The 27,644-nt window shown below is 41.6% G+C and overlaps 1 protein-coding gene across 3 annotated transcripts in view; it reads right to left on the bottom strand.

Moving 5' to 3' along the window:
* The window catches only part of YY1 (YY1 transcription factor), a 41,938-nt gene extending 20,900 nt beyond the window's left edge, over positions 1 to 21,038 (bottom strand). For 2 of the 3 annotated variants that reach the window (XR_005009822.1, XM_036748126.1), the window contains exons 1-2: positions 20,235 to 21,038; positions 12,121 to 12,195 (exon numbers count right to left, since the gene is read on the bottom strand). Coding sequence is in view for 2 of the 3 variants with exons in the window: in XM_036748126.1 (XP_036604021.1) it covers positions 12,121 to 12,195; positions 20,235 to 20,931 (772 nt within the window). In the remaining variant the exon portion in view is untranslated. The remainder of the gene's footprint in view (positions 1 to 12,120; positions 12,196 to 20,234) is intronic. The other variant, XM_036748127.1, reaches the window with a different exon arrangement.
* Between the last annotated feature and the right edge of the window lie 6,606 nt (positions 21,039 to 27,644).

The following is a 27,644-nucleotide window of genomic DNA, read 5'->3' as shown; positions in this document are numbered from 1 at the left end:
TTATAATGAAATGTTAATGTCTATAATCAGGGTAATGATATTTATCTATCATAAACTCTAAAGCTATACAAATTCACAGAAAAATCAGTCAAATGGGATTGAACTGGATATATTTGGGGATATATTCTTTTACCCAACATGGATGAGATTTGATTAAAATCATTAGAAGGACTCAATCCACAGTAATAAGACCACAGACTTATTTAAGTACTATATTATCTTTCTACATACAACAGATATGCCATGGTCATAGGTGAAAAATTCCTCTACCAAAAATGTACCTATGCTAACAGTAAAAATACACACACAAATGGGACCCACAAAATAATTTTGTCAGGGAGGTATTGCAAGACTGTTTTACAGACAAGGAAATTGAAGCTCATAGAGTTCTAAGTGATTTGCCTAATAAAGTTGCTGAAACTGTTAAGCAGGGCCAAGGCAGAAGATCTAGTCTGGAATTCTGGATAATATCTAACCCCTCTAAGGAGTTGGTTTCATTACAAATTTATTTTAACTTCACTGGGCTCTCACTAATACAGGGCAATCTTTTTTATCAACTAAATCAAGTATAGACATTACACATCTAAAACATCTTGGACACAGTGATAGAAGCTGGTATATACAGAGGCAAAGTCTAAACAGTATCTAGCCTTAAAGGTATTTTATGTACTAGAAGGTGGTTAAAAAAAATTGGGGGGGGGGGGGTAGGAGGGTGGGGGAGAAAAATCAAGAAAGACCTCACTCATATAGGAGGTAGTTTCTGAAATGAGCTAAGGTGTTTAAAAGTTGAAGCCAAGGAAGGAGTGCATTACAAACATGAAGGACAACCTGCACAAAGTCAAAAGGAATGGTATGTGGGTGAGGGACAGCAAGTAGGCCATTTTGGCTGGATTGTAGAGTGACTGAAAGGGAGTAATGTGTAATAAGCCTAGAAAGGGAGGCTTTGTATTTGATCCCAGAGTCAAAAGAGAGCCATTGGAGACTCTTTGCCAAAAGTGACAGATGTGGTCACACCAGAACTTTAGGAATCACTTTGCGGCCAGGGGCAACTATGGATGAACCAAGTGGAAAAGGGGACAAATTAGAGGCAGGGAAAATAACGAGAAAGCGATTGCAATAGTTCAGCCAAGAGGTAATGTGGGCCCTCCGGTCTCAGCAAGAGATTGTTTGCTAAAGCTAACCTTGATTTTGTCACCCCAATTACCTTCCCACCCCCAACATGTCTTCAATGCGCAAACTCCTTCAATCTTGATCCCGGCTTTTGAAGCCCTCCATAATTTGATTCAAATCCACCTTTCCTGATTTCTGATATTATTCAATCCAGTTAAACTAGACCATTCCCACGATTTTGTTCCTGAACTGTTCACCTGTCTCCAGTCCTTGGTTCACACATCTCTTCTGACTACTCAGGAAGACCCGTCTTCAAACCCCACTTCAAACACTACAAGTGACAATGGGCAAATCACAACCTTTTCCAGTCTCAAAGAGCACTTCTGTAAAATAAGGATAACATCTGCAGTGCGAACTAGCTATGGCAAAGAAGAAACAGAGGCAGAGACATAAAAAAGCCAGAAAGACTTGAGTTCAAGTCCCACCTCTGATACCAACTTAGTTGTTTTTTTTTTTAAAAAAGCAGCTAAGACACTAAGTTGCAGATTAGCTACATTGGTATGAGTTCCTGACAGGTTTAAGCTTTACCTCTATCCTTCTAAGAACAGCAGTAACTATGATGGTGTGCAAATTACTTGAGACCAGCAATAATTTTAATATGGCTTCATCTTTTGATAGCAATAGTCACATCTATTGACATCAGGCTGACTAAAATTATCTGACTTAACCAGGATTTGGATTAACATGATTTCTCTACCTTTAGTTTTTGGTCATTTGAATGCTAGATTTTGTGCCATACACGTTTCATTGCTCTTCTGTTGTGGTGTTAATAAAAAAACAAAAACAAACAACATTCCAAGGAAAAGTGGAAAAGTTATGTAGCTCCTAAATAGCACCCTTCAAAGACCGTTAGAGATATTGCAGCAGCTGTTGGTGTGGGGAAGTCAAATGCTTCAAAATATCTTCAAGCCCAAAATCAAAGACGATTGATCGGTTGCTCTGAAGCACAAAGGCCTAAGGTCAAGTACCAAGCACGGACAAACTCTTTACTGTTGCAAAAGGGCCTAATTAATCCTCAGAAAACAAGCAAAGACCTTAAGAGGGTCTGGGCAGATGGAGGAGTTGTTACTAATTCCTCTCCTGTGTGGTGTAGACTTCTTGAAGTTGGAAGAGCAGTAATTAAGTAATTAAGAAGAGCAGTAATCAAACAACTGCTAACCACTGCTAGGAAGAAAAAAAAATACCCCTAAAACGATACAAAGAATGGAATACTACAAAATGAGAAAAACTAGCTGACAAAATGCAGTTTTTCACTCGAGGTGATACCAAAACTGTTGTCAGATGTTGTCCAATGTGAATGAACCTGCATAATCTTATCATCTTCAGACCAGAAAATATTCAGATCAAAGAAATGTTTTGAGGGTTTATTTGTCCCAGCGAGCCTGAAAGTCTTATCCCTACTGAATGATAATCTGAAAAGATTGCTACCCTGAGAAGCACATTTTCCAATTGGAGATGGAATACTATGACACAATTTTATAATATAGAGCCATAGGTTCCCCAAGTGGGTGATATTGCCTCTGGGTGGTGCTGGATGGATCCAGGGGAGTGGTGGTAGTAGCCTCTGGTGCAATTTCGAGGCTTTGAATGAAATGTTGAAAAACTATTCGAACACGTTTCATCTGCTGCATAACAGAATTAAAATGGTAGTGATTATGCTATTTTCCAAACAAACAAACAAAATTCAAGTTATAACCTATCAGTGGTCAAATTCGCCAACGGGTCTTAACAAGCAAGTGCGGACAGGTGAGTGTGTCACATGTTGTCCTGAAATCCAGCATGCATCAGCAGGAATATGTGTGTCTAATGACTTGCTCACAATACAATACTATATGGTTACATGCTGCAATATTCTATCATCAAAATTTCAATGCAGGAAAAACCCCACAAATTTATGATAAATTATTAAAGATACATCTTAAATTTTTAATATATTTTTTGAAATTCAAATTTCAAAAAAGTTAAAGGGTTAAAGAAAATAGATATGGGGGGAGAGAGAAACTGAGTAAAAAAAATTTTTTTTTGAAAAGTGGACGGTAGGCCAAGTAAGTTTGGGAACCTCTGCTTTACACCATGTCACACATCACAAAAGGTTAAGAAATTTATCTGAGATGGAGATAAAAAACATGCTTTGACAGCAATGTGTCTAAAATAAAAAGTTTGATGAAGAATTAAACAATTAAATGAAAATGTTATGAACACAATGTCAAATCATGTAAAAGAATTGATTGCAGCAAAAATATTATTCATATTACAATTTAAAAAAAGATGCAATAAGCTATAAGGTTTCCATGCAACCAAAGTATTTTACTTTGTCCCAGTTAATTAGTACAACATTGTGCCTTACTGTGCATATTATAAGGATGTGTAAAATACCTTGTAAATGTTAAGGTGCTATATAACAATAAATTATCTTGGTAAGTATTTCCTTTCAAGAATTACTTTAGATATCACCATCTCTATGAAAAGAGTTTTCTCCATCCTTAAATCTTTTCCCAGTATTACCTTTTTCTTTGTAAAAGGGAAAGTGCAGTAATAGCTATCTGCCTGCACTCCCCCCTGCCATCCCCCCAACAGAGATTGTGAGTATCTTATAAACTGTAGATAGATGTGCTGGTTCTGATTTCCTTTGTTGTAAGGGAGGTCCTCAATGTGTACAGCCCAGAAATGGAACAAGAGGCATCAATAAAACTTTTAGAAAGAAAAAAAATTACAAACTTCTTCAGGGAAGGGCCTTTATCATCCTTTTGTGTCAATATTGTGCTGTTTATGGAATAGCAAGAATTTATGTTTGCCTAAAATGTTCTTATTTGATATTAAACTTTGAACTAGCTATTCATACACTTAAGGTAAAATAGTAATTTGTACTTGTTGACAAAGAACATTGGCTTTATTTAGTCAATGCTTGGTGTGCTGCCCTGATGGAAAATGATTTAAAATGTTACATAAACTATTTTTATTATTATTTTTTTTAAGTATGGGTCCCCCCCGCCCCGCAGGGCAATTGGGGTTAAGTGACTTGCCCGAGGTCACACAGCTACTAAATGTGTCAACTGTCTCAGGCCGGATTTGAACTCAGGTCCTCCTGAGTTCCAGGTCCAGTGCTCTATAGCTATTTTCATTATCGACAGAATATTCCCCCAAATCATATCAACTCTAACTTGATTTCTGTCTGTCTATAACAGACAACTAGTTTACAAGACATTCTTAATAGTATACATGTGAAATAAGACAAGGAATGGTCTACCAGAAGGACATGCTTATAGCTCTAGGTATGGAAGGATCTAAAGCTCATTTAAAGAGATTCTTCACTGTACAGATAAAGAAACTGAAACCCAGGGAAGAGAAATAATTTAAACAAGTTAAACATACAGCACATTAAGATTTGAACCCAGGTTTCTGTTTCTAGAACCAGTGCTTATCCCACTAAACCATGCTAACAACTACTTATAAGACTTCCACATTTATAAATCCTCTCCTACCTATTCCCATGCTGTTTCATTTGCAGCTGTCCACTTAGCTTCATTTTGAACGAGATCATATTATTCTTACACTTTCAGAAATTGTTTCTTCTCTTTCAATTTGCTTCCTATGTATTACTACCTTCTCTATTGGTTGATGTTTGCAAGCTTAATTCACTTCCCAATGAAAAACTTTGTTGAGGAACATGGAGCTCCTGGATAACTAAGGCTAAGAATCATCAAATTATTTTACCCAAATTTAAAGTCCCCTTTAAAAAAATTATATAACAGTAATAAGTAACCCGAATGAATTATTTCTAGGCAGACATTAAGTAGTTATCTATTTTTGTGAACAAACTGAACACACTAAAAAAAAAATTACTGCAAACAACGTTCAAGTCAAACAAAATAACCTCCCACATTGCCTATGTCCAAAAATACAAATTTTACTGTGTCTATCACCTCTTTATCAGGAGGCAAGCAGCATTCTAATCTGCAGGTCCTTTGGAATCATGGTTGATCATTTCAATGGATTTTTAAAATCTTTCAAAATTATTTTTCACAATTTTAAAATATATAAATTATTCTCCTGGCTCTTACTTTACTCCGAGTTAACAGTAAAGTTTAAGTAACATTTGATTGTTTATACTTGCACTCTTTCCAGTTAAGTAAGATACATTTCTTCTCCTGTTATATCTTCCCCTCCCCTCCTTCTAAGATGAAAACATCACACAAATTACTCCCAATCCATCCATCTTATCTGATTTCCTCTATGAATTTAGCTGACATTTTTCCCCTCAGAGGATGCTTGTATTAACACTGGAATGCAAACACTTCTTATAAAGTCTTTTCTGATTGCTTGCTTGCATTTATCTTTTTACATTCCTCTAATCTCAGTGTTTGTATTTCAAAGCTTCTATTCAACTTTGGTCTTTTCACTGGGAATGTCTTAGATGCATCTAATTTAAGATCCATTTACCTCTGCAGGATTATGTTAAATTTTTCTGGGTAATTTATTCTTGGTTGTAAACTAGGTGGAGAGAGTGCTGAACACCTAAGAACAAATCCAGCCTCAGATACTCACTAGCCATGTGACCTTGGGCATATCACTCAACCTATTTGCCTCAATTTCCTCATTGTAAAATGAGGATAACAGTACCTATCTTCAAATGTTGTTGGAAGGATCAAATTAGGTAATAATTGTAAAGCACTTTGTACACGGCCTGGCACATAGGGCTATATAAATGTTAACTACTATCATCATCATCATCATCATCATCATCATCATCATCATCATGATGCCTTTATCTTTTGCCTTTTAAAATAGCTTATTCCATGCTCTCTGTTCTTTTACTGTGGTAGCTGCTAAATCTTGTGTGATCTTGACTGTGGTTCCTCAGTACTCAAATTTTTTTTCCCTTCAGGAGGTTACAGGTGGATTCTATTTTAACAGTTTCTAGAAACACATCTGAGCTGTTTTTTTTTCTTTTGGTCATAGCTTTTACGTAAAACAGTGATTCTTAAATTACCTCTCCTTGAAGATCTATTTTCCAGGTCAGTTGTTTTTGCTATGAGATACTATTTTCCTCTTTTTTTTTCCCCCCAGTTTTTTGACTTTACCATTTCTTAATGACTTATGGAATAATAAAGTTCTGTTTGGTTCACTTTGGTTTTCAGGGAGTTTGTTATTTGGGGCAAGGTTTTGAACTTTTTGTGCTAAGCTGTTGATTTTTTGCCCCAAATGTCCTCCAAAGCTGTTATTTCATTTAAATTTTTAAAAAAACTCATTTATAACTCATATATCATGACTTCTAGGAATTCAAATCAGTTTTATGGCCAAGAATATTTTTCTTTGAGGTTTTGCTTTTAGGTGTTTCAGAATTATTCTCCTCTTTTAAAAAGTTTTGTTTCTTGGGGAGTTATAGCCTGATAATAGTTCTATTGTCTTTTTTTTTTGAGGGGAGGGGAAGAGTTTAGTTATTCTTCCAGTGATCTGCAACTCTAGTGTTGCTGGCCTAGCTGGCATCTCTGAGCAATGAATTGATGATTCCAACCTACCTGTTCATAGTTCCCACCCTGGTCACTTGTCAGTGGGGTGGAATTCATAATTCTGACCCAGAAAGATGACTCACTGCAGAATTCCTGATCACTATTCAGTCTGGCATTCTTTTTAGATATTTGTTTTTGGTTAGATATTAGTTGAAGAGTATAATGGATCTGAGTGTTCTATATCGCTTCCTCCTTCCCACCATATCTTGGCTAATCTCCTACAGTAGTACCTAAGGAGTATTACTCCTTGTGATCACCTTGGGGCAAGTCACTTAACATCTCCTATCACAGGTTTCTTAGTCTACACATCATGGATCAACCAACTTGGGAGAGAGAAAATAACCAAGTTTTTTTTTTTTTAGCCACTTTTTCAGTCAATCAACAAGCATATATTAAGGAGGCAGTATGAGTCAGGCACATTTGACTTCTCCCAGTTTTATGGATGGCAACAAAGGCTGATTCAAATTTTCTAGTAGCAAATGGGAAGGGTAATCAGAGTGGAGATAAGAGCAGCTCACATTTCATATGGTTCTTTATGATCTACAAAACACTTGCCTAAATAGTTGAAGTTAGTAGGTACAAAATAGTTAGCTTCGTTACACATGAAGAAACACTAGCTTGCTAGGGGTGAAACGCCCCATATCCCACTGTTGCTGTGTCTGAAGTTCGTACTTGAACCCAAATGCTGACTCCAAGACTAATGGTTCTACCATAACCAACTGTGGATAAAAACAGACATCTTGGGGACTCTTGCCCTGCTGGACTGAAACTGATGTGCTTAAACGGATAGATATGCCCTAACATTTATTGTATGGCTAGTGAAAAAGTCATTCATTTAACTTTTGATCTAAAACAATGAGGAAGATAGCACAGAGCAAACTGCCTTCCGACACAGGACACATACTTTGAGCCCCCTTAACAAGGTTGCTAGATTTCATTAACTCATCCATTCTGTTATATTTTTGAGATAGATAGATGCTTTTGGGTTAACTCCCTTTATGACCATGAACAACTTGTTCTCTGTAGCTGGCCTCATCAGTAAGCATGTTCTAATCTGTGGCCAAACTACTAATGGACAATGAAATTATTGAAAAAGAGGCAGGATAAATAGATAGGCATAAATGGACAATCCATTTCTAATTTCCATACTGAACCTAGAATACACCATACTTTCCCATGCTGAAGAAGTTACTTACCAGAATCTATCCCCTTCCTACTTCCCCAGCTAACACCCTACTATTTTAAAATAACACCAATGCTTCAGAATCATACACTCTCTAATACAACCTCCATATATTGCCAAAGGAATTATCCTAAAGCAGAAGTCGAATATAACTAACCTGCTCACACATCTTTAATGATGGCTCTCTACCTCCCCACCTCCACCCCAATAAAGCACAAACTTCTCAAACCTGGCATCCAAAGCCCTATATAATCCAGCTCAGCTCCCAACTAGCTTTCTGGTCTTCTCTCCCTTACAATAAGTATAATAATTTAAAAAAGCAATTTATCGACAATTATTTGCCTCATTTTGTACTGCTAGGCCATTGCAGCTAGATGGTGCAGTAGGCAGAGTACAAATCTGGCTTCAGTTATTTACTAGCTGTGTGACCCTGGGCAAGTCACTTCATCCTGTTGGCCACTGGTTCTCATCTATAAAATGAGCTGGAGAAGGAAATAGCAAACCACTCCAGTAACTTTGCCAAGAAAACCTCAAATGGAGTCACAAAAACTCACAGTACTAAACAACAACAGACTACCAGAAGAGGAAGGAGACATTTCACTAATAGTACCACCTCAACTATTCACTGTGTGAGCCAGAGTTTTTCATTTGTAAATGGGGCAGGTGAGGTAAGGGCAATTACCCTTGGCCTTCTAGTTCTCAATCTCTGATCTTTTGACATGACAACTGATCACTGGGTTCTAAAGTGTTTAAATTCTGTTTATATTGTCATAATCTCATTATACAAATTAATTTGCTTTTGCTAATTTCATTATCAGAGCATACAGATCTTCTCACGTGTCTGAACCCTTTGTATTCATTGTTCTTTACGACTGTACTTGCAAATGTCCATTTCTTTTTGACCAAGAGATATTACTAGGATTAATCCAAGGAGGTCAAAGATAAAAACTGTAATCAGCACAATATTAAGAGCATTTTCTGTTGTAGCAAAGAAATGTGAAGAAAGCAGATGCCCATCAACTGGGAAATGGTTAAATAAACAGTTGTACAGGAAAGGACAATTACTGAGCTGCCAGAAACCATGAAAATGAAGAAAACAGAAGTAGGGGAAAACTATATAAACTGATGCAAAGTGAAGTTAAAGTAGAAAGAAAATAATGAAAACATACCTCAAAAATGTAAATGGAAAAGTTAACAGCAAAAAACCTGAAATGAAATGCTTAGCTCTGAAAGAAAATGAGCATGTGCTTCCCCCCTTTCTTTAAAAAAGTAGAGGGTTATGGGTGTGGAATACCTCATCTACATGCTGAACTTGGTTTATGTATTCTTTAACTTCTTTCTTGTAAGGTGGGCATTTAGGGCAAGATATATGATATAAAAAACCAAAATTATCAATTATTAAAATCCCTCCATTCAAGGTTCAGTTCTGGTGCACCTCCCCACAAAACCCTCCCTATTCCACTTCTGCTAGAAGTGATCTTTCTCTCCCTTCAATCTTTCATAGCACCGTCATTTCATTTCTGTCATCCTCAGAGGATTATAAGTGCTTTGAGGACAAAGACTATTAATTTCTTTTGATAAAACTTTAATTGAATTTTGTTGACATCTTCCTCTTAACCCTGGTATTGTCATATAGATTATGTCCTCAATCCAAAAATAGTCTCTTTTCTCTTTCATTCTGTTTATCAAAATCTAACCTCCCTGGGGAAGTCTTTGCTGACAATCACATGCACAGCAATCTCTCTCCTCTGAAGTCCTATGGCACTTCCAGGGGCAACTGGAAATCTCCACTCTTGCCCCTAGTTTTGTCCTGTTACAAGTTTTTTCATGAGGACTTGTTCATCAGTGTAGGGAACTCCTGGTATGGAGACTGAACATCTAAAGACTTGTCTATAGCAAAGCTATAGGGAACTGCCTGGGACCCTTCATTCAACAAGCATTTCATAAGTGCCTATTTTACTTGTGAAGCTGAGGAAGCACAGACAAATGAACACAGTCCTTGCCCTGAAGGAACTCACATTATATTGGGTAAAAATGTGCAGTGCAGATAGACCAATACAAAAAAATATGCAAAAAAAGTAGAGGGAGTTCCCAAAAGGTCTTTTGTAGGAAATGACACTTGAAGCTGAGCCTTGAAGCAAACTAGTGATTCTGTGAGGCAGAGGTGAGGGGCAGGTACATGCCAAGCTTAGGGGGACAGTGTGTGCAAAGGCAAAAACCAAGAGATGGAATGTGTATATGTAGGAAGAACAGGCCAGTTTGGCTGAACCAGAGTGTGAAATTAGTGCAGAAAGACAGGTTATAGAGTTAAGATTGTGAAAGGCTTTAAATGCCTGACAAATGTGGATTTTATCCTAGGAAAAAAAAAAAAAGGAAATCTACTAAATCTTGAACAGGGAGTATGCAGGTGTAGCTGGTTTTACCAAATTTAGCACTTGTGTTAAGGATGGACTGGAGAAGGGTTAGAGTTTACAAGGGCTTGAATTTGGGTGGTAGATGTATGAATAAAGAAGAGAGGTGCAAAAGATGCTATGTAAGTAGAATTGACAAAATTGATGTGTGGGGGGGTGGTATTGAGGGAGAATGAAGAGTTGAGGGTGACTAAGAGGTTGTAAAGTTGGGTGACTGGAAGGATGGTAGTATCCTTGACAGAAAGAGGGTTAGGATGAGGCATGGATTTGGAGGAAGAAGATAATGAGGTTAAATGACTTGCTCATGGGCAGATGGGCAATATGTGTCAGAGGTAGAACTTGAACTCAGGTCTTCCCAACTACAAGGTCAGCCCTCTACTATCCTAAATAATACTTCTCATTTGAAGAAAATTCCCAGAATATCTGAATATTCTGTTAAATTTCAGGATATTCAAGTGCAAATAGTATTTCTGATATGGATCTAAAATCCAAGATATGTAGGAAACTAATATGAACAGAAAACCAAAGGAAATGAAAAACAGTTCTCAAAGAAGAATTGCAAACTATTAACCATATAAAGATGGCTCCCAATCATTTGTAAGAGAAATGCAACCCTGAGGTTTCATCTTACACACAGAAAACTGTCAAAGATGACAATGAATAACGACAGTCAAGGTTGGACAGGCTGTAGAAATACAGGGAAATTAAGCTGATAGAGTTGTAAATTTGTCTAAACCATTCTAGAAAGCAATTTGAAATTAACCTTAAAAAAAATGACTAATATGTTTATCAATTGGGGAATGGTACAACAAAATGCAATGTGATCCTGGTGGACTATTACTGTGGCGTAAAAAACAAGGAAAATGAACAATTTAGAAAAGCATGGCAAGAACTCATCAGGCTTTTAAGATCCCTTCCAGCTCTAGATGTCTGATCCTCTATAATATAACAACCAGCAAAACAATATACACAAATGACAGCAACATAAATGGAAAGAACAAAAAGCTGAGCCTGCTGGGTAATAAGCTTGGCACTCCCTCTCCTTAGTAAAAGGAGGGGGAGGGGAGGAATAAGGGCCACATGTTGCACATTTCAACTGGGTTATTGGTTAGTTTTGCTGAACTGCTTTCCCAATACCCTCTTTATTCCTTGTTTCAAGGACTGACTGGTAGGGAAGAAGGATGTATTTGGAAATGAAAGTGATGGAAAAACAAAAGACACCAATAAAAAAAAGTTAGACGTGCAAACAAATAGAAAGCCCCATTTCAGAATCAAGCAACTTTTGGATTACCTTAACTTCTCTCTATTAAAGGACACCACCTATTGATCTTGAACTACCTGTGTGGCTTCTCGTATGTATCTGTTAAACTCTGGTATTCTCAGCCACCTTTAGGAGTACAGCCTGTTTCTCCAAATAGACAAGTTCTGAGAGAAAGGTAATGAGTTTTCTGTCTTTGCGTCTCCCACAGCGGCTAACAGTGCCATGCAAAAACTAGATGCTCAATATATGTAAGCATCAATCGATCATAAACATTTAGGACAGTGTCTAAAGCCTTATCTTACACTAGTGACAAACACAAATTACTGTTGCAAACACTTTGTGGCTCAAATTAACGTTGCAAAAATTTTTTAAAAAGCAATGCTAACAGTTGAAACAAGACTTTCAATCTTATTGAACAAACTGAGAGAGAACAAAATACTGCATTTCTATCCTTACTAGCTAATACAAGTTAAAATGTGTTAAGTGTGTAGGAGAGATCACTTCTAGCTATAGACAGGAACGGGGGAGGGGGAGGGTAGGTAAAGAAAACAAGAAAGACTTCACGGAAGGAGTTGACAACCAGACCTGAGTCTTGAAGGAAGAGAAGGATTTCAGCAGACGGAGATGTGGAGGGAGTCTGTTCCAGGCATGGGGTATGGCCTGTGCAAATGAAGAGGTGGAAAAGGGCAAGATGAGACCATGAAATGGCTATTAGTCCAGTTTGGCTGGAACACTGAGTACATGAAGGATAATAGTGTGAAATAAGGCTAGAAACTAAGTTTGGGGCCACTTTATAGAGCACTGTGAAACTAGCATAGAAAGTCTACATTTTATTCTAAAGGTGACAAGGAACTACTGAACAGATTTGAATAAGGGAGTATAATGATCAGGTCTACACATCAGAAACATTATTTTGGTGAGGATCTAAGGTTAAGGCTTGAAAAGGGTGGGGATACCAGTAAGGCTTTTATAATAGACCAGGCAAGACTGTTTGGTTCTGAGGGTCAAATTTTAATGACAAATGAATAAGCTGTAGAGTATCCAAAAAAAAGGTAACCCAGACGGTGAAGGGCCTCAAGAATATGTTACTAGTTGAAGGAACTGGGGATGTTTAGCCAGGAGATGACAAGTTTCAGGGGGGAAATATGATAGCTGTCTTCAAGTACGTGAAGAGCTATAATGCTCAAGACTTATTTCTGCTTGGACCTACAGGACAGAAACTCCAAACAATTTAGGTTTGATATAAAGAAGAGCATTCCAACAATTAGAAATATTCTGAAGTGTAACTAGACTGCCTTGGAATATAACAGGTTCTCCTTCACTGGATGTCGTTAATCCCTCAGTAGTCAGTGCTCCCCTCCACTACAATCATATTGTATTGTTTCTCCAAATTAAATAAAAAAAGCTCCTTGCGGGCAGGGAACAGTTTTGTTTGTCCCCAGTACCTTATATAAAATGCTTTGAGGTACTTAATAATTGAGTGCTTGTTGAATGAAATAAAAAGGGTAGGATGAGCATACTGGTCAGGTTATCTTGTGGAGAAGATCCTTGTTAAGGTAAGGATAGGACCAAAAAGGCCTTTGAGATCTTTTCCAACTCAGGGTCTGTGAAAGGAGAGCACCTGATCCCCAGCTGAAAATTCTTTACTCCTCTTTTCTTTTGCATTTCTCATCCTGCCTTGTATTATGGTTAACTGTGTACATCCTCTCTCCTACCCCCATGAAATTACAAGCTACTTGAGAGCAGGATCTGGATTGTATCTCTGTGTTCCTAGCAACAACCACTCCTTAGCACACAATATATCTTTAGTAAATGTTTAATGGAATTGATAGACATAAATATGGCTTCATTAAATAATCATTCAGCTGCCCCTCTTTTTTGAGACAACATAGTTCTAGTTTTTTCACTACTTGCAATTCACATGTATACATGTTCTCTCAGATTACATAGACTTGGAGAGGTTCTGGAATTCTGTAACTTAACCTAGTACTAGTCCTCCCAACAGCATTCTGGCCAAATCATGCTGTTTTAAGGTGTGTGTGTGTTTTTTTTTTTTTAACAAATTAAAGAGATTATCAATCTATCTTCAGTTAGCAGTTGGTAAACACCTCAAAGATCCAATAACCTTAATTTGGAGAGAAGAACTAAGATCTCAAAAGGTTAAGTGACCTCTTCAAGGTAACACAGGTTATAAGAGCTGGCCACAGGACCCAATTCTTCTGACTCCTAGGTCAGCACTCTGCGTTTTCCTGAAGTGAAGAGGTAATGATTATATCAATACATTTCAAACACACCCTCTGGTAGCATCCATCAGATATTTAAAAAAGAACAAATAAAAAAGAAACTATGCACTCAAGTATACACTTAAATATATTAGCATAATAGATTTAGAGCCAAAAGGGTCCACAGAGTCCATCTACTCCCCAAAGTCTCATTTTACAGACAAGGAAACTGAAGCTGAAAGGTTAGATAACTTGCCTAAGATGACACAAAGTGCTATGTGACAAGGGGGAATTTGAATTCAGGCCTCAGATTCAAGTTCCAATCTATTTACATTGAGTGGTTTGTTTCCAGCCTTATCTAAATCCATTTTCCCTCCAGAAATGCCTCCCCCTTACTGCCAGAGTGAAGGTTTCTTCAGTTTAATGTTTGGTTCAATTTAAGTTGTGCATTTATTTACTCTAACTGGTATTTCAGACATATCTAAATAAAATGCATCATAAAATTATAAAGCTTAAGGAATCGAATTTAGAGGTCATTTAATCTACCGTCTATTTTACAAAGGAGAAAAAGGAGCCCCAGAGAGGCTGAGTGACTTGCTCAAGGCCACACCAGGTCTCTGACTCCAAATTTAAAGCTCTTCCCAGTGTATCACACTGCCTCCCAAATTAATTTTTTTTTAAAATCTGATTATAGCACTGGATATATATCCTAAATACGAGAGGATTGTCAACTTTTCTTGCTAACATTTTAACCAACCGTGCAATTCAATCTGATGAATTGACTCAATTTATTTTAAACTTTCAATTAAGTACCCATTGAGTTTTACATTTACCTAAATTTTGAACCTCTGAAGTTACAAAACTATTTTTCAGTCTTTTTCTTAGGAAGTGAAATTGATCCTCTTTCAATACTATACACCTAGAGAGTGGTTCAGAGGGATAAGAATTCAAGGGGCCTCAGTCCTAAAATTTACTTTGCTACTTACTTGCTGAACCAATTTCTACCAAGGTCTAAAATGCTAATCTTAGGCTAAAGCCTTGGAGAAGGCAAGCATTAATTCTAGCAACTCGCTCAGACATCAAATAACCTTACTCCTCTGTTTAGGAAACTGCTTTAGAGGGTAAGAAATCTGTTATGTAGTTGATTGCTTTTCCTCCAGAAGTGATTTTTGGATAGATGTCACAGGAATCAAAACGCCTGGCATATCTAAACACCAATGCTCACATAGCTTGGTGATACATAGCTCAGCTAAGTGAAAAGGAAAGCATAATAAGGAGTACAACAAAATAAGGAATAATAAATGAATGTTGAAGTGATTAGATGACAATATTTTTTAACAGATCTGTAATTTGTAGCCTCCTCTCCATGTGTTATATTTATTTTTCCCTACAGCTTTTCATTCATAATTCAAATTCTTTGCTGTTGATGTAAGGGAGGTGAGATTTAACATTTCAAAAAATATGAAGTCAACAGTAGTAGGTTTTTCCTTTAAGAAAAGATTTGACCTCAGGTACTTTCTTTTGAAAATGAAAAGTCTAATTTACTCAATTTGTTCAAGCATATCCTATACTCTCCCTTGCACAAACACACGCAACAGTGAAAAGTTTGGGAAAAACTGACCATGTAACAGTTTCATTTGAAAGCATATGCAGCATCCTTCTGATTAGATTGCACTTAATTGAAACACAGAGGGACATGCATTTCATCTTCATTTTTTTTTATATACACAACTCAACACACACGATAGAAGCAAAGGATGTGGGTTCTACGTAATAAAGAAAGTCACTGATCCTGGAGTTTTCACTTTCATCAGTATGATTAAAGGATGCTTAACTTGGGGTTAGTTAAGTTTGCTTTTAAAAGTATTTCAATAATTTGGTTTCTTCTGTAATTTATGTATTTTATGCATTTAAAAACATTATTCTGAAGACTGCTAAGACTTCACCTGACTGCCAAAAGGATCCACAATCCAAAAAACGTTAAGAATCCCCGGATCGCTAATAGCCCTTAACTCAACTCAAACACAAAGCACTTCAATATCTAGTTGCACAGATGATAGATACACAGCTTTCCTTCAAATAAAGATATAGTGATTCTATCAATTATGGGATTTCCACTTGTCACTAAGCCAATGGTTCAATATTTAGAACAGAAAATGAGTTCTGGAGAATCCCAATATAAGTTTTAAATTGTTCTAAATTTGATAACACTGAAATATTTGTTTTAATTATCCATAAGAAAAAAGCATTTTAAGAGTGTCAAAAGCAATTTGTTCACAATATCCTAAATTGAACTGTGATTAAGAACTATAGTTAAAAAAAAAAGCCAAACAAAAAATACCCCACCACGCTGTGAGACTAAGGCATTTGCCCAAAATACATAACTCTTCTAGGTTGTTCTTAAAGAAGAACCAAGAACTAGGGCCTAACAGGTTCTACTGGTGCCTGTGGATGGTCACTGAGGCTACAATTCTAAATCTGCTGTACTAATAAAAAAGGATGGTTCATATTTAACTAGTTGTGTGACCCTGGGCAAGTTAAACTCAGTTTTGGCCACTGTAAAATGATGCTTTTGGGGTAGATCAGACATTTTGGGGTCTTCTAACTCAGAGGATTCCAAGATTCTTTCTTCTTGGTAAAGGCACGCAGATGGCAGCAGCAGGCAGGTGAGATACGGGTTAATGCACAACCTGGATAATCGATTCCCAAATACTTGACAGAGTTCTACTGCAAATGGCATTCTGCTATATTAAACCTGAGACTCCTTTACTTCTTCCCTAATTTATGATTATAATCTTGATTTAGAAGAGATGCCAGAGGGTCATTTGGTCCAGTCCTCTCACTTTACCGATGAAGACAACGGGTAGTATAGAGAAGAGTAAATGACTTGCAAGGTCACGCAGGCACTAAGTGGCACAATGGGATTCAAGTCTAGGTTTTCTGACTTTTCACCACTATTGTTCATGTGATTATGGACAAGGATCCTGTCCATGGATAATTCTTTATCTGTAGCAGGGGTTCTTGCACTGTTTTTGTGCCATGGGCCCCACTGGCAGTCTGTTGAAGCCTATGAACCCTTTCCTAATTGAGAGTTTTTAAATAAATGGAAAGGACTGCTAAATTTCACTTACAGCTTAGTTAAAATAAAGATGAAAAATAATTTCCGCCATCCAAATAAACAGGCTCCCCTGAAATCTATCCATGGTCCCCAGGTTAAGAATTCCTTATCTATAGGATGGGAATAACATGACCTATCTTACTGGACTGTTTTAAGTACTTTGTAAACCTTAAAAGCATTTGAGAAACGTTAACTATTGTTCCTGGACCAAAATGACTTTTAGTCAATCCCAATGCAGAATATTATGCTAAAGGTTTAAAGAATTAAAAAAAAATCCTAAATCCAAGCTTACATTTTGTCTACATTTAGTGAAACAATGGAATGTTTTAATCATGTCCTCACTCATGTTTCTACTTCAAGTTATCCCACTTCTAAGAAGAAAACCGTATCATGAATTGAAACTTAGGACATGCCCTGCTGACCACAAACCATTTAGCTTTTCTTCGGTAATGTGCTCAACCACAAAAGGCAGAGGGAGGGGGGATAGTCTACCGCAAAACATGTCAGTGGAAGCAAAATGCCATATATTATCATCATCTAATATTAACTGTCAGTATGCTTATGGCTGTTACAGGCCCACACTGTAGAAATTTACATTAAAATAAATCCTAAGTTGTGTAACTGTGTGAATAGCCACCTGCAAAGGGAAAATGATGTTTTTAAAATGCTGATAATTAACCTTCAGTTACTTAAGACAGTTAAGATCCTCAACCTTTCTGCTAGTTGACTTTCAGTCAGGCTAACCTTGCACCACTGGGCCTGTCTCATCAAATACAAAGTTGGAGGCATTCTCTGCTGGTCTAGGAGTCAGAGTCGGGTTAGAATACAAATTTTGACGCTTTGTACTCATCTCTTCAAAGTCTTCAGCTTCCTCACTGGTAAAAACAGACGCCATACTCAGATCATAGGGATGCCCCGAGGTTAAGTATTTAACAAAGAATATTCTACCAGTTTTACAAAGGAGGAAGCTGGGTCTCAGCAGGTCGAGGGCTGTGCCTGGTATCAGGAAGACGTGCGTTTAAATTCAGTCTCAGCTACTCACTAGCATGGAGATTTAGGGCAAGTCACTTGGCCTCAGTCGGCCTCCAGTTTCCTGGTGGATAACAGCACTCACCTCCAGGGTTGTCATGAGGAACCAATGAGATGGCACATATTAAGTGCTATATAAATGCCGGCTACTGTTACATTGAGGCTCATATAGTACTTTCTGTACTTCACAATGACCCTAACAAGGTATTATTCCCATTTTACACAAGAAGAAAATAGAGTTTAGCGCCTTGTTCAGTTACATGGCCTAGTATCAGGTCAGAGTTGAACTTGGTCTTCATAGACTCCAAGTCCACTTTCTAATAGCTGCCTCTCCTGCAATTTTTACTTTTCACACTAGTTTTTAGGCGCGTATGTACAGTTGTATATCTTTCAAGTAAGTAAGCACAACTTCAGAATTACACTATATGAAAGTTCATTTCACTTATACACGTCATTTTTATCTATCCCCCAATAATTTAGGCAATATTCAATGGAAGACATTAAAATCAGCAAACCAATTTATATCCAGATTTCTAACAGCCCAGAAGTCCCTAAATTAAATTTAAAGACCCCCATCAGTAACAACCGAAACCCGATTAAACAAACAAAAAAAAAAAGGCATTTTTTTGGTAAGCACGATTTCTGTAAACATCCAGCTTCTGCACAAGTGGGGCTGCTAAAACCTCCCCAGGGCATTCTGAATTCAAGATCTCTAGGTGAGTGATGACCTATGTTAAGAGATTCGGGCACAGTCCGACTGTCTCTTGAATCCCCCACCCACACCGGCTTCAGTTCTATTAACTGTTTCTCACCGGGCAGACCTAAGCCAGTCTCACATTCTAGTCTCTGATCCATCGCTTGTTCTGCTCTGATTGAAAAGTTAAATTAGGGCAATTTAAGAGAAACTACTGTGCGCTGGTTTTCTTGGGGGGAGGCGGGGCGGAAAAGGGCGGATTTAGCGTCGACCTTGAAACCTCAGATGCAGAATTACCATTGCCGACCGTGGTCCCTATTTTAATATCCTCCCATTCTGCCGGGCCATACAGCTACGCACTACGGCTGTACGAAAGGCGGTGTGAACAGCCAATGACTTAGAGCAAAACCACCTCGTACACGTCTAACTTTTCCCAGAAAACTTTTTGTTTAAATCCAAAGCCGAATTATTCGTTAATTTGAAGTATTTTCAATGAGCAAAAATTGCGCTAATACTTTGTTAATTTTCATTTCCAAACCTCGTTTCAACCTAAGTCGAAACCAAGCCTCAGCTTGCGCTACTACGAAGAGGAGGGGAAGACACGCTAGCACTGGGGAAAAATACAAAGTGCTGCGGAAAGGGGGCTTCGGCGGCACCGCGGCCGGGGGATGGTCCGGGTCTCAAACGAGTTGGGGGAAACTTCAAAGGGGCCAAACTTCCCCCGCCCCTTCTCTTCTCACCCCGAGGAGGGGGTGGGGCCGGGGGCAGGGCCGCGGTGTGTGCGCCGTCATCTAATCGCCAAGAGAACCCCGGCCTGCCTCCCTCCGGGCCCAAGGATCCTGACCGGACCGAGGAGAACGGCCGGCCAGGCAGCCCCCGCCGGGGTAAAAGGCCGGGCAGGCGGCGCTCCGCTCCTTCCCCGCCCCCGCTGGCAGAGGGCGGGAAGGGGAGGAGGACGAGGAGAAAGCGGAGCCTCGAGCCGCTGCTAGAACAATGCGGCGGTTCCACCCCCCCCCCCGGGGTAACGGTGACCCGGGGAGGCCCCCCCCCCCGCCCGAGGCCGCAGGGACGCCGGGTAGGGGAGTACAAGGGTTGGAGCGGCCGGACGCGGAGGGCGCGTGGCGGGAGGGGCGGAGGGAGGAGGTGGGGCGAGGGTGGGGGCGCGGAGGGGAAGGCGGCGGGCGGCAGCGTGCAGGCAGCGGCTGCGAGACGCCCCCGCCCCACCCCCACCTCCTCCCAGGGCCCGGCCCCACCCCCCGCCTCCACTCCTCCCCTCCCCCCTCCCCCTCTCGGCCGCTTCCCCCTCTCGGAGAAACTACGCCATTGCGGCCTAGTTGTGGAGCCGGCGCGCCGCCCGCCCCCCCTCCCCCACGTCCCCTCCACACCGCCAGCGCCGCCATCTTTCTTTCCCCCCGGACGGGTCCCAGCAGCCCCGCCGCCCCCGCCGCCGCACAGGCCCCGCCATCTTTTGGGGCCGCCATACTTGCCCTGGCGAAGAAGATGGCGGCGCCCATCACACACATAAAACATGGCTTCCCTTCAAAACAAAAACATCCCCGGGGCCGGGGGAGCCGGGGACGCGTCGCCCGGGCCTCGGCCCGTCTCCCCTCGCCTTCCTCGGCCCGGCGCCGCTCACCTGAGGCCCACATGGTGACGGAGAACTCCCCCTCCAGGGTCTTGATCTGCACCTGCTTCTGCTCCCACTTCCTGCCGCTCGGCTCGGCCCCGCCGCCTCCGCCGCCGCCGCCCGCCCCGCCGCCGCCGCCGCCGCTCAGGTAACCCTTCTTGCCGCTCTTCTTGCCCCCGCCGCCGCCCTTCTTCATGCGGCCGCCGCCGGACGACGACGAGCCGCCGCTCTTGCCGGCCGCCGCGGCCGTGACCAGCGTCTGCTCGATGTAGTCCTCCTCGCCGCCGGCCGGCGCGGGCACGGGGATGAGGATCTGGTCCTCGAAGCCGTCCTCGGCCCGCAGGCCGTCCGAGTCGTCGCCGCCCACCACCTCCTCGCGGGTCTGCACCAGGATCACCTCCTGGTGGTGGTGCACCTGGCTGGGGTCGTCCGTCACGAGCGGCTGCAGCGCGATCATGGGCGGGTGGTGGTGGTGGTGGTGGTGGTGGTGATGGTGGTGGTGGCCGCCGTGGCCGCCGCCCCCCCCGCCGCCGCCGCCTCCCGCGCCGTCCTCGTCATCCTCCTCGTCGTCCTCCTCCTCGCCCACCACGGTGGTCTCGATGGTCTCCACGGGGATGGTCTCCACCTCGATCTCGTGCAGCTCCACGATCTCGGCCGGCATCTCCGAGCCGTCCGTGGCGATGTAGAGGGTGTCGCCCGAGGCCATGGCTGAAGCCTCGGCCGCCGCCGCCTGCCCCGGCCGCTGCCGCCGCTCTCCGCGTCCTCCTCCGCTGCGGGCGGGCGAGGCGGCCGGTCGCGGGGTAGGGAAGGGAGCGAGCGAGGTGGGGGGGGGGGAATCTGGGGAAGGGGGAGGGAGGGTAAGGGGGAGGGGGCGGGCGAGCAGGCGGGCGGGCTGTCGGTGCTCTCTGTGCCCCTTCTCGCTCCGCGCTCGCTCGGGCTTCTCGTCCGGGCTGGAGAGGCTGCTGCCCCCCCCCTCCCCTCCCACCCCACCCTTCGGGCCGGGTCTCCGGGCTTTTCCCCCCCTCTTCCTCCTCTCCTCCTCCGCCTCCTCCTTCAACACAAATACCAACTCCTCAGCCCGACTGCAAATCTCGCCGCCGCCACACTCGCTCCGGTATCGCCTCGCGAGACTTCCGCTCTTTCCTCTCCCCTCCCTCCGCGCGTCTCTCACTCACTCTCGTTGGCTCCTCCCTCCCCCCCCAACCGACCTCGCCGTTTGCTGTGACAGGCTGCGGTGATTTAGACCCCGCCCACCCACCCCCTGCTCCGCCTGGATTGGGGGAGGGGGAGGGGGATCACCCCGCCTCCTCTCTGCGCATGACGTCAGCGCGTCGACGTCGCCACCTCCTTTTCGTAGCGCTCTCCCCTCCCTGCGCTCCTCCCAGCCCCCAACGGTTGGAACAGCCCGGCGTACGTGTTGCCTTGGGCTTTCCGGGCTGCGCTCGGTTACCGGGGCGTTGTTGCGCCGCCCGCTGAGCGGCTCGTCTTCCCGCACTCCCGTCCTCTCCCCGGCCGTCGGTCGTGGAAGCTCCGCTCGCCGCGCCTCTCCGCTCCCTCCTCCGCCACCTTCGATGTGGAGAAGCGGGTCTGGGCAAGGTTTGGTGTGGAGCTCTCGGGGCGGGGGCTCCGGCGGCGGCGGGAGCGGGAAGGCCCGGGGAGGACGGAAGGGGGCGGGGTGGTGAGTCGGCAGCTCCGCGGCTGGAGGGCCCGGGACCGTGAGGTGAGAGAGGGTGGATCGGGCCAGAGTAGGCCGCCAGGGAGGCCGGGCCGGCTGCCTCTTTTCGGGGGGGGGGGGGGGAGTACAAGGGGAGGGGGGAGGCAGAAGGGAAGCTATGGAAAAGTTTGTCCTCGCCCTATGACGGCAACTTTGTTGGCTCAGTGGAGCTCATAGCCGAGCCTTTGATCGGATTCTTGCCAGGCTCCCATCGGCGGGGAATCCGTCTCCGGATTTCATCCGAAGCCGTGGCGATGGACCCATACAGGTCGTGGCGGCACCGAGCCTCAGCTCCGCCGTAGGTGCCTTGGGGGTTCCGCGGAGAGCCGCTGAATCATGGTGGGAGGAGGGCGGAGTGCGGAGAGGGAAACCGCTTTAAAAAGGTGGTAAACGGTTTAGGCAACATTCCGTAGAAGCACGATAGCTCCAGGATCCCCCCCCCCCCTCGCCCCAGTGATTTGCAGATAATTTTGGTGATATTTGGGCATGAATATGTAGGTAAGAGGTTTTAAAACCGGGAATTCTGTTTCTTATCAGAGAATACCGGATTTGGAATCAGATCCCGGGTTCGAATCCAGACTCTTCCACTTAGCATTATGTGGTCTTGGCCTAGCGTATTAACCGATCTGTACCTGTTTGCTCATCAGTAAAACAAAGAGGCTGTATTACACAATATCTAAAATCTTTTGGAGCTCTAAAACCTGTAAATTGAGAATTATCGGGGGCGGCTAGGTGGCGCAGTGAGTAGAGCCAGCCCTGGAGTCAGGAGGACCTGAGTTCAAATGTGCCACTTTACTAGCTGTGTGACCTTGGGCAAGTCACACAGCCCCAGTTGCCCAGCCTTCTCCCCTGCAAAAAAAAAAAACAAAAAACATCCTGGACAACTGGTTTTCGTGCTCCCTTGCTGTGAACATCTTCCTCTCAGTCCTGATATGTTGCCACACACAAAGCAGGACTTGGAAAGTGTGCCGTAGTGTTTCCAGTGTAGCTTGGGCCACTTGGACAGGCTCCGAGAATTAGCCCAAGTTTGGCGAGGCCTGTCACCGGAGAGCTGGGCACCAGGTATGTGGTTTTGGTCACCCGGGTTCAAGCAACATTTTAATGAGGGGGGTACAGTAGTTGCTCACTGCATGAATAGAAGGAGTGAAGAGAATGAAACGAAAGAGCCAAAGTTTGTGAGATAAAGATAGTGATCACAGAGAAATTATCAAGGGGCAAAGGAAATTAAGAGATCGTCTCATCTCCACTTCTCCTGTCCTTAGATGAGGAAACTGACGCCCAGAGAGGTTATGGAATGACCTTAAAGTCCCCCAGGTGGGTGTCAGCTTTTTGCAGAGTCACTGTGCTGAGCCCTGACGTAGGTAATACCTAAGATGAGCACAAGCAATGGGTACAAAGAATTTCAGAGTGATACCAGACATTCAAAGGGAAGAATTTGCCTAATGATAGTCTTGTTTTTTTCAGAGGGCTTTTAGAAATGAAGAGGACTTTTGAAAGTGAATGTCAGAAGAGAAAAATAAAAGCTCCAAGAGCAGTTTAAAATGATTGAAAACTGACTGCTATTTGACTGGCTATAAAAGAAAGGGCCTCACAGTAAGAAAAACAAATAGCCAGGCCTACAGCAGTAAGAGATGTCCACCTCTTCTAGGATAAACTTTGTAGATCATAATATGCTATAGCAGAGAGTACTGGATTTGGAATTACAAAAGAAATGGATTTGACTCTCTGCCACTTAGTACCTGTCTGATCTTGGGCAGACCTCTTGGCCGTTCTGTGTATCTGTTTCTCATTTTTTAAATAAAGGATTGGATTAGATGACACTCCTAAAATCCCTTCTAGTTTTAAATCTCTAATTTTCTGATTTTGGTCTCTGGATTGTCTTGACTGCTGAAATTTCATTTGGAATGTAGAAAGGAACTTAAGGGTATGTATGCCGCGATGACATTTGAATAATCAAAGCTGTCATTCAAGAACCAAATTAGATAACTAAGCCGAGATTCTGTTTCTCGTTCAAGTGAGTATAGTAGGGAAGACTGAAATCGGAACAGTATTGCAGCTTTTAGTGAAACCAACAAAAAGCTTAGCTTGCCACTTAATAGCTAACATTCATAAGCCACTTAAAGGTTTGCAAATAACTTTAACATGTATTACTTAGGTCATCCTCACAACAACCCTAGGTACTACTGGTATCTCCCATTTTGTAGATGAGAAAATAGGCTTAGACTGCCTAAGTCATCTGCCCCAGTGTTAGCCAGTAAGTCAGGTATTCTGACTCCCAAGTGCAGCGCTCCGGCCATTGTGGCCCCTGTCTGTCCTTAACTGGAACTTTACAGGCTTGAGAGAAGTGGAGGCTGAATTTGATCCGTCTTTTGCAAACTGTACACGTGGAAGTAGTAGATCTCAGAAATCTTTATATGAGAATATGAAATAATAGTGTATGGTCTGCAAAGTATATATGCCAGTTTGGGATGACTTAAGCCGAATAATTTAGATTGAGGATTCTGAACTAGATTATTTACGTGCTAATCAAATTGTTACGAGGGGTGTAATTAGAAAAGCATAGCGGAGAGCGTGGTCCCATTGATAGTGTTTTCCAGGCAATAACTATAAATTCAACTAGTAAATGTAGAGGAAAGGTAGAACAGCCAATGTGGCAGATGACATGATGGCAGTGAAGTATGTTAAAAAATACTCATGTACTATACGCATTCACTGGAATTTGTTGGCCATATTGCGTTGTACTATTGTCTCGATGGGGTGTGCGTGCGTGCGTGTGTGTGTGTGTGTGTGTGTTCCTTAGCAAAAAGCAGGATATTATTCAGAGTAAAGGATTCTACTTAACAATATCTCTAAGCGTGATTGGGAGACATATAAAGCTACTTTAGTCATTGTTATGTATTACGATTCAGTCATTAACATTTTTGCACATTGACAGTGAAGAAGGCGATAGCTGTCATTCTTCTGGGGAAAATGTAGGAAATTCAAAACTCTATGCTTATATAAGGTCTTTGGAATCACTTGTTGGTAAGTTCCATAAGACCAGAACGGCCCTTCAGGATTCACACGAGTGTATGTGTAAAGCTTTACAACGATCACATCTTGAAAAAAGTCTGAGAAGATACAGCTAAAGTTGAATTCAAAGCAAAAAGAATAAAAGTCAGTGATGCTACTTCATAGGCTGCAACACTGATTATCAGTATTTTAATGGTGAATGCACTTGAACCCAGTTTGAAAAGAGTAGACGTGCATTCAGGTGCCTTGGAAAAACCACCATGTGAAGGTGTAACATTTATGATATTTACCGCTGTGATAGTAAGGAAATAAAACACCTCTGTGCTTCTTTGAGACAGATGTAACCAAATGAAAGTATTTTACTGGAAGGTATAACAAGCCATCATCCAGGATATGATAAAGTTGTTCTTCATTAATAAAGAAGCGGTGTTATCGATTTCTTTGAGCCTCATGGTAATTAATCAGCCGTTCAGGAGAAAGATCATTTTCATAGCAGAAAAGAATAATAATAACTGGCATTTGCGGAGCATTTTAAGGTTTGCAAATTGCCTGGCATAACATTATTTCTATAGATTCTCACGACAACACTGTCCCGAGTCACACGGTAAGCGTTTGAGGCTAGACTCAACTCAGACCTTCCGACTCCTAAGTCTGGCATTCTCTTGGCCTCGCTAGATAGCTGCCTTGCCTAAAAGTGAACTAAGGACGGTACAACGAGAAAAGTTGGCTGCCCTGATTCTTAGGACCATCAATGAAGGGAAACTTGAACTTAGCATTTGACACCAACAATGACTGAGTTTTTCCAGGATTTTTTGAGATCACCGTTGTGTTATGAGAAAACATACATTGCCTCTTCTTCCCATAGTAAGTTCTAAACCATCAGCTCATGTCACTAAATGTTAATTCAGATACTCAGGGGAAAATAGATATTTTCATATAAAGGTATTTCATAGGCATATAAACCTATTGCAGAGGAAGGTTTTGATGTAGTTTTTCCTTGCATCTGACAAGGACTTTGGACTAGTGACTTCTGGTCCAGCTCTAGCTCTAGAACGATAATATTACATATTTGTTTGCAAATAGAAATTTTTTTATCTTTTCGTTGGAACAGCACTCATTTTTGGATGATGTTATGCAGCTTTAAGTTAAACTTGAGGCTAAGACCTTAGAGCTTCTCTCTGGCTCTGGACCTTGCTGCTCAAATAAAATGTTCTTGCATAAGAAATACCCCTTGTACATTTGTCAGTTCAGTGCTTCAGTTTGCCTTTTTGCTCCAAATTTCCTCAGGAAAGAGGGGTGATTTGGCAGCAGGTTGCAACAGCAGCAGTTCCTAAGTTTATACTAAAAAATTCCTGAAATTTTAAGGGGACTAGATGGCAGTGATACAGATCAATCCTCTCTCCCCAGCTAAAGACAAGGTAAATAAAATTTCTGCTGTTCCCATTGGATTTCTTAAATTGTTGCCTTAGTAAGATTGATGTTTTAAGAGACGAGTCTTCCTACCTACGCTCACTTTCATGATACTGTTGTTCTTTGATTTAGATTGTAAGCTTCTCTGTTCAGGGAGTCTCCTTTAATTGTGATCGAGAATATAATGCCTGGTATTGCACTAAGTAATCAGTTATCTTTTTTTGAAAGATGAAAAGTCACCAGTATAAATAGTTAGCCTGCGTATTGTATATGTTTGTCCCTAAGTCATCTTTATACATTTTCCAAATATATTCTTAGACCTATGGCTGAAAATTAAATTTGCTATCTCAAATGTTCCTTACCTTTTGTGTCACAGCCAATAAAGTACAGTTAATGACCCCCTTTCAACATTAATTCAGCAGCATTAATGCTATATGTCTTCATGGTGCTATGAATTATAGGTTACAGGGATATCAACTTTCTTTTCCAGGCACAGTGAAAGTAATTACATTTCATTTGTCCTGAATTTCTATTATGCAACGATCTGTTTTGCTTATGCAGTTAGCCAACTTGATTGTAAACAGAAGACATGTAGAAATAAAAATAAGGTGATAGAACCAGACAAAATCTGCAGTAATGGGCCATGACTGGTTTGGGGGGGGGGGTTTATTGGGGGTATGCACGTTTTTGGATCCAATCTCCTTCAGCTAGAGAGAATATATACGTATCCTGCTTTACTTATGGAAGAGCAGCATGTACTTTTGTACATTGATTCCTTTTATTGCGATCCTATTCTTAAGTAAAAACTTTAATATAACATTGTAGAATTCTGGATTTCAGAGGGGCTAAGGTCAGGGATTCAGATGCTAAAATTTTAATCTGTGATATACTTAATACATTCAAATAGGGCCTACATTTAGATCTTGTGGGAGATTTTAAGAGGTGTGAAAGAAAAGTGCTTTAATTTTATGAAACTTGAGTTTTCAAACTTGAATCCTTTATTTAAATTTTAATAAATTCCCTTTGGTATTCTGCACCCACTCAATTTGGCAAGCTCAAATCGTGAATAAAGTCAGCCAGACTATAACTTGTAAATTTTGCTTAAATATTCCACAGATAAAACTCAAAGGAGAATTTTTATTTCCTAAGTGACTAAATGAAAACTGAGTAATTTCTCCAAATTCAAGCCAGTCTTTTTCTCTTAATTCTGAGCCCACTGTCCATCTGCATTCACTCAGACTCGTGTTCAAATTCTGGCTCTGCCACTTACTATTGCCCTCTGA

The sequence above is a fragment of the Trichosurus vulpecula genome, chromosome 3 (genome assembly GCF_011100635.1).
Source record: "Trichosurus vulpecula isolate mTriVul1 chromosome 3, mTriVul1.pri, whole genome shotgun sequence".
Classification (NCBI taxonomy): domain Eukaryota; kingdom Metazoa; phylum Chordata; class Mammalia; order Diprotodontia; family Phalangeridae; genus Trichosurus; species Trichosurus vulpecula.
This window is presented reverse-complemented; position numbering and strand designations above follow the sequence as displayed.